This window comes from Limulus polyphemus, unplaced genomic scaffold (assembly GCF_000517525.1).
Source record: "Limulus polyphemus unplaced genomic scaffold, Limulus_polyphemus-2.1.2 Scaffold356, whole genome shotgun sequence".
Taxonomy (NCBI): Eukaryota; Metazoa; Arthropoda; class Merostomata; order Xiphosura; family Limulidae; genus Limulus; species Limulus polyphemus.
This window is the reverse complement of record NW_013665966.1, coordinates 535,979-544,078: the sequence shown is the minus strand read 5'-3', so window position 1 is coordinate 544,078 and position 8,100 is coordinate 535,979. Positions and strand designations below refer to the sequence as shown.

Here is an 8,100-nt window from a genome sequence, read left to right as displayed (position 1 = left end):
TATCTCTACATATAATTACGTCATCAACAGTGTAGTTGATGATGACAAAACCTTGTCGAAACGTTGTACATTTGCTGTCATGTTAAACTTATATTAAAGTTTTTCTTCATTACCCATTTAAGCCGTCTCCAGCCATTATTAGTCTCAAAGTGGGTTCCTCGTCATCGAATTTATACAAAAATTGTTCTTACATTCAAAAAGTAGGAGTATTCTTCAAGGTGAACGACCTAAAACTCTACTATGTCTTGCTGTGCAAACACTTTTTTGTTTATAATAATTACCAGTAATATAAAACTCGTTCTCATTGTTGTAGTCAATGTACAGTTTCTTTTTAAACAATCTGCAAGTCGTTAGTTTGTCAGTGTACTCCAGTAGACGAGAAATATCGTAACTTGTATACGACGTTTCCAACTTGATATTTTTATTATCATCAAACTGGTATTTCATGGACTTTACAACAAGTATAAAGGTGAAAAGTACCGATTTTAATAAGTTTGATATGATTGGAAGGATAGCCCTTACCTATAACAAAGCGATCTATAGGACGTTTTTTTGTTGATCAGAGTTGGCCAAAGACTGCTAAATAGAAACATGGAGTTTCTTCTTCTAATTATTTATATACAATTTTTTCTGAAAGTAATTTGACCGTTAAAGTTTTGTGGAATTTAAACAAATTGAGTAGATCAATATGTCAGTGCAACTACTACAAAGTACGTTTACTTGAAATGTCGTACTAAGTTTAACTTTTTTTTTAACCAGTGTTTTAAAAACCTTTTCAACTTGAATATGTTTTTAACTTTATATTTTCAATAGCGTCATTTCTTTTAATTTCATTTTATCTGGGAAGATCGACAAATGAGATGAGAGAGAATTGAAGCTGATTTTATAGATTTTAACCTCACTCATAGATCTAACTATAGTAATTTGTAGCTACACTTTTTTTTTTCAGAGAATCTGTAAGATTTGAAGAAAGAGAACCCTACGGACATGACATGGCGGACGTATTATTATCCCTAAAACGTGCTGTTGTGCATCCAAGTACAGGTGTTGGAGTTGTTATACCATCTCTTGGAGCATCGTCTTCCTCAACTTACTTCCATCCTAACAGTAGCCAGTTACCATCTTTATCACCAATGTCACAGTCGTGCTACAACCCCATAGGGATAAATTTTGGAGAAAGACCCTCCTCACAGAGTGTCAGCTCTCCAGGAAATTGTGTTTCTTACTCTTTGTATCCCCAATTACAGATGAGTAGCAATAGCTCCTTGGATTCTCAAAGGATACTACGCTATAAAACAGATATTCCTCCTCCCACACCTCTAGACATAGGTGATTGTAATGGAGCTTCTCAGCCTATACAGCCACAAGGGGGCACGATATTCCCAACATCAATGAGTGTTAATTTATCTATGAATATGACCATGGCAGTTTCAGGTTTTGGAGAACATAAGCTCTATACTGGTCTTGAAGAAGCTAAACCAAAGGTTCAGTGGAGTGCTTCTATAGGAGCTCCTGGAGAGTGCAGATATACCCAAATGCAAGCGGATTGCGGACAAGTACAGGCGGCTCACAGCTCTCTTCCCTCCCCACACCACTCATCCAGTACTTCAGGGATATGTTCTTTTACTGCTGAACTACAGCCTGGTGAGACCGTCACTCTTCAGCCGTTGGATAAAGAGTTCCCCCCTAACATTTCTCCTCTGAAATATTGGAACACTTGTGTTCCAGGAACAAAACACCCAGATAACAACTATCATCACTTGGTAGCTACAGGGAAACCCCAGCCACGGTTTGTACCAGTTGCTCCTTACACAGGACACTTTTTCTCTCAAATGGGTGGTATGGGAGATATTTTATCATCTTGCACTAAGCCTAACTTGTGTCGAGTATGCGGTAAAACCTATGCACGATCAAGTACTTTGAAAATACACTTGCGCACACATTCTGGGGAGCGACCTTATTGGTGCAACATGTGTAACAAGTCTTTTTCCCAGGCGGCTAATCTAACTGCACACATTCGTACTCATAGTGGCGAAAAACCTTTCGGATGTCCTCTCTGTGAACGACGTTTCTCTCAGAGCTCCTCTGTCACCACGCACATGCGCACACATTCTGGTGAACGACCGTACTTATGTAATATATGTAAAAAAACATTTTCTGACAGTTCTACTTTAACAAAACACTTACGAATTCATAGTGGAGAAAAACCATATGAATGTAAATTGTGTCTTTTGAGGTTTTCCCAGTCTGGAAATCTCAATCGGCATATGCGTGTACACACAAGCACAGGATAAACCTAACACAATGGCTACATGAGTGTAGCACACAACAGTTTTTCTCCCATCGCCACAAATCATTCATAATACTTGATATATATATAAAAGTAATTTTGGAATATTAATAAAAAACGTTCTTACAGATCTATACAGGCTAATTTTGCATATTATATTCTTTAACAAATGTAGAATCCAAATTAGGTGTATAGACACCACATACTTTTGGATATAATAGAATAATGTTTCTTCTATCATTTCACACACACACTAGTTATAAACCAACTCTAAGTTAACTATTGTGCCTAAAACATAACCAAGTAAAAACCGTAGTTTGATCTATATCAGCTCTTATCAGCCCAGATGCGTTGTATACAAAAAGAAAATACATAAAAACCACTGTTTTGATGGTTTTAAAGAAACATATATTCAACAGGCAACTACATTAAAAATTTAATAATTGTAAAACTACCTTAGTTCTCTTTATTTTTTGCTTCCAATTCCGTTCAGTGACAAAAATACATTATACGCTTCAATATCAGGGGCTGGTAACGATCACAGCACATCGGCCAATAAAATGCATCATTTGGATATATTTATAATCAACCATACAAGTCACACAACCAGATGACTACCCGATTGATTTAATAATGATTAACGTCGAAACTGCTAAATAAATTCTCGTTTAGTTCCTGTTGGTAATAAGATCATATGTTGTTAGATCATCTACTGGTTCATCTGATTAATATTTATGACTGAGAGACGTGACGCGTCTACTTTCTGACAGTACGGCGGAAGTCATGCTGGTTCAATGGAAAGCAGATATGTTTAAAATAAGTCCAAGTACTGAATGCCGGCATTAAAATATGTTCCGGTGAGTACCGGCAGGATTTCAACCTTGATTGTGTATGAAATGATACCCTATAATACAGTCATCAGAATATGAGAGACGCAGAAGGATAACCATCTTACTGAAATCCTTCTTCCAGAAGTTCCAATCACCAGTAAATAAAACAAGAAAACCAACCTAAACATTGCCCCTCGTATCTAGCCGACAAAAGTGTAATTTAAATTGCCAACATAAAAACACATAACATGTAACCCATTTCATAAATTTATTAACATAAGTATGCGAGAATTAATGAGCAGCTTTCATTCATACACAGTTGTTTGTTCAATAATACAAAAAACAAACAAACATTTGATGATTGCTGAAGTACTTTTTATAAGGTATTTACTGAAAGTATAAGATATAATCGTACAAAACAAATTGTGTTCCACAATCATTCTTAGCACTGGCTAACTGTTGATCATTTAATAGTCCGTATCTCTCTCTCTCTCTCTATATATATATATATAATGTTGTTTGTTTTGAACTTAAGCACAAAGCTACACAATGGGCTATCTATGCTCTGCCCACCATGGGTATCAAAATCCGGGTTTCTAGCGTTGTAAGTTCACAGACATACCACTGTATCACTGGGGGGCTATATATAATGTAAACTCTGAAGAATACCAAGATGAAAAGCAAATTAACCTTAAATACAGCACTCATGCATCAAAGTGTTTATGTATACAGATATGTAATTTACTTTAATAAAATGTACACAGACATCATTAACAAACCAATGATTCTAAAAGTGTGTTGTCACATACATCTCAAAAGTTTTCTTTGCTTGTGGTATTCAACAACATAAAACAATTATTTTCTCTTTGTTTAGTCTGTTTAAATGCACATTTATAATAATGTCCTAGAATTTTTTTTTGACACAACCAGCAAGACAAATTACATATATAACCAACTCCCTGTTCTTTTCCTACAGTCTACTGCTATCATTCAAGCAACTTTATCATAAACTGAAACTATATCAACTTTATTGCTTGTGTTAAAGGCCATGTTGATATATATGTAAACAGCATACTCAGAAAACATATGGTTTGACTGGGATGCTAATTTCAGCATAAACAGCCCAAGTTGGTGACTGTATGATAATTCCCATTCTTAAGGGTGAGAAAACATAAAAAATGTGTGAATGTTCACCTTCTTAGGTATATCTCCTGTACAAAGTACTTCATACTTCTAAGTCCTGTAGGAGTGATTTCTTTTCCATAATGTATACCAATACAGACTTGAAAGTGTTATAACATTTTATGAATCCCTGAACTTTACCCAACATATCCAACCACATTCTTTGTAAACTTTAAACTTCCAGAATAACCCACACGTATTGTGACATAAAAAATGGCTGTGTAATTATATATATAATTATAATTAAGTGCTATAGATTTAACTCTGTGATTTAATCATGTGCACTAAGTCTATTGCACATGTAAATACACCAACTGAAGATACACATTTCATATTGTTTGAAAAACTGAATACCTCCTTATGGTTACTGGTATTGTTAAATGAACTAACAGTTTCAGTTTCCTCTAAAATCTCTAGATGAAGTTTAAAGAATCTCAATAAAATTCACAGCAACATGTCACCATGATAAAATATTACAGAAATAGATGAAAAGTTATATAGATATCTGTATAGATAGGTATTTTAACAATTCACTGTCAGTTATTTCTTCTTAAAATTATTTGAAAATGTAATTTTTATATATTACTATTAAATATATGTTAATGCGTTCTATTGTGGAGTAAATAGCAAAAACAATATGATTAAGGTTATCTTGCATGTGTCATTGTAGATATCAGTCAAATTAACCATGGCTTGGTAAAGAGGCTGCAAAACGTACACTACTGTAACAAGTTACTGCTGTGTGTTTTCTATTTTTCTGCGAGCAGTACTGATACAACATGATGACATCTCGTACTTTATGTTATCCAATTTGCACATCTATTCCTGCAGTCTTATATTACAGCTCTGAAATACTGTCTCAAATTATAATTTTTTTTATAGCTCACTCAATATTTTAGTATAGTGTAAAATAAGTATATCAACATGACAGTCTAACAAGTGCATTACAAATCACAAGTGCAACTCCAATAACAACATTGCCAGGGAAAGAACAATGTGCATATTAATATGTCACCAAAAATTAAAATTTTATACAAGGCATAAAAAAAATTAAACTAGTTTAGAAATCTAATGCACAAACTGTAAATGTTAAAAAAAGGAGGAAACTTAAAGAATGTGCTATTAAAAAAATGCAAATAGGTATTAAGTTTACCATTTTTTTTTAAACCAGAACTGTTCAACATTCTTCCTTACTGATACCAAAGATGATACATGACTATAGTTGAAACAGATTTCCTTTGTGAATAGCACTTGATTTTTTAAGACGTAGGATATGTCAGATTATCGTAAGGTATAATAAAGATTGGTTAGTAAATCAGTTTGCTAGTAAAACTATGATGTTATAAATTACACTCAGTTATGTTTTCATGCATGAAAAATATTGGATTTTTTGCTTAAAAATTCTATTTGTTAACCACAGAATAAGTGTATGAAAAGTTATTTGTATTAGAAAGATTTAGGAATTATTTCCATGTCTCAGTGAAAGTTCTGTCATTATGGTTGGGGCTAGTTGTAGCCTATGACATTTAAGGATGTGGATCAAAAGGTCTACAGTTTGAGTCTGCGTAATATTCATCTAGACATGCCATTGCATTATAAACATAACACTCAATCCTGCTCTACAGTTAAGAGAGATTTGTTAGTGGCAGGTACTGTTGATTGTTTACCCAAACTTTGATCGGCACTTCTAAACTGGGAACAGCTATGCCTGAACTTTGGGGTCCAACTAAGCAGTTTATCTCCTTTTTTGCTGCACGTGCCATTCAGGGTAGAAATACTATTTCATTTGTACAACAGTAAGTACCCTGGGCAGCTAACAAAATGTGATAAATAAACGGGAATGTTAAATGCTCTACAAATTAGTACATTTGAAATCCTAGACAAAAAATTGTACTTGAGTAACACCCAACTGAGATTGGTAGCCAGGTGAAACTGCAACCCATGTTCCAAGGTTTTTGTATATAATGTATTATGTGACATTCATAATATTGCTTTAACCCTTCCTAATCATGCTCAAGAGTCAAAATATAAAATTTATTTCAACTTGTTAACCCCATTCCCCAGATGCTTTTTATGTAAAGAAATATGGAATGTCAAGTGTTTTGTGTAATATTATTATGTGGAATAATAAATAAAGATATATATATATCTAAAGTTGTTGACAAACTGAAACCCATATGACATGTTGATGTTACATAACATTATCAAAATGAAATACACAACACTTAAATTTCTGTTGATAAAACATATTGTTCAAAATGTTACTTAAGTTTGACCTTGTATATTTGCAACCTTTTTTTTTTTGCTAGAGGTTAGCATCTATTGAGGAATGACAGATATACCAATTACTTTGAGCAAGTACACATACTTATTAAATAATATAAAACAGGTGAATACTGAAAACTCTACTATTTTCCTTTCTACACAAATAAGATAATCATAATTTCTTTAAATATAAAAACTAGCCAAAAACAGTTATATAAAGTCAGTTCTGAAAAATTTGATTTATTATAAGTACAAAATGATAAAACAATGTGAATGTATGCAGCAATCTCTATATATTATAGTTTAGTCACTTGGAATGAATATTATATTTCAAGTTACTCAGTAATTACACTAAGTATGTCACTTCAACTGAATGTTCAGGAGAGGTCAGCCCTTTAGAGACCAACCATTTCAATAATGTTTAGATAATAACTGACCACTAGGTAGCCCAAATAAACAAGGTTCAGGGAGTCATTGTAATGTCACCTTTTTATGACTTAATCAATTAAATATGAAAACATTTTCTGATGAACACTGTGAAATTTTATGTCACTAAATAAAACATGTGTAGTACTTGCTTGCCTAAAAACATTTAGTCCCTATGTAAGTGAGAATATAAAACATCTTGTAATAGTGAAGCATTTATTAAATCTGCCCATTTTTAATCCAGGTTTTTTATGTTTTATACTGGTTGTCACATCTTATTTTTGAAAATCACGGACGGATAAAAACAGAGAGAGAGAGAGAGAAAAACCTATTTTAGTTTAAGAAAAGCATGCACCTATAAAATTAATTTACTGTTGGTTAAAATTTCCAACTATCACACACACTGTTTGATAAAATGACCAAATTTTAAACAAGTTTTGGGTTTCATGAAACTGGACAACAACATGTGCCTGGGATGTATAAATTTTATCCTTCTTCCAAAACATCTGTTTCTAAAATGATTGTGGTAATTTTCCTTATTATCTTCAGTCTTCTCTCAACCTTGCCTACAATTAAAAAAATTTAAGGAACTTTTGTTCAATGGAATATGAATATATATATTTTGGGTCCCAGTGGACTTAAATTCTGAAATGACATTCAGAATGAAATACAGTGCTTCAACTGGCAATTAACTCTTAATGACAATTTTAAGTACTGTGCATCATTCTATAGCTTTTATTTCATGAACAGTTTTTTTTATATTAAGTAATTGCTGCATGCTTAACAGAGAAACAAGCTTAAGACCATGAGACAGTTACTACATATAATTTTTTTTATCTAACATATGATTACTACTAATTAATAAACAGGACTATTTCAGGTATGCTACTACAGGGCAGACTTGGTACAGAAAATTTTTAATATTTCATTTGCTGTACATATGAAATGGTTAAAACAAATACAGGAATCACATACATTAAACATAAACATTAAATGAGCAATTTTCTACTGTAGTACAGTCTGATAATAGTTTTTGTTTTTCAGTTTAGAATACTTACATATAAAAGTTGGTATCTGCTTTACTGTTCTTATTATAAAACAACTACT

At 32.8% G+C, this 8,100-nt stretch overlaps 1 protein-coding gene across 1 annotated transcript; it reads left to right on the top strand.

Annotated features, from left to right (window-relative positions):
• Positions 1 to 992: 992 nt before the first annotated feature.
• Positions 993 to 2,294, top strand: LOC106457649 (protein glass-like). Its single transcript, XM_013917083.1, has one exon. The coding sequence runs from the start codon at positions 993 to 995 to the stop codon at positions 2,292 to 2,294; it is 1,302 nt and encodes a 433-aa protein (XP_013772537.1).
• The last annotated feature ends 5,806 nt before the right edge of the window (positions 2,295 to 8,100 follow it).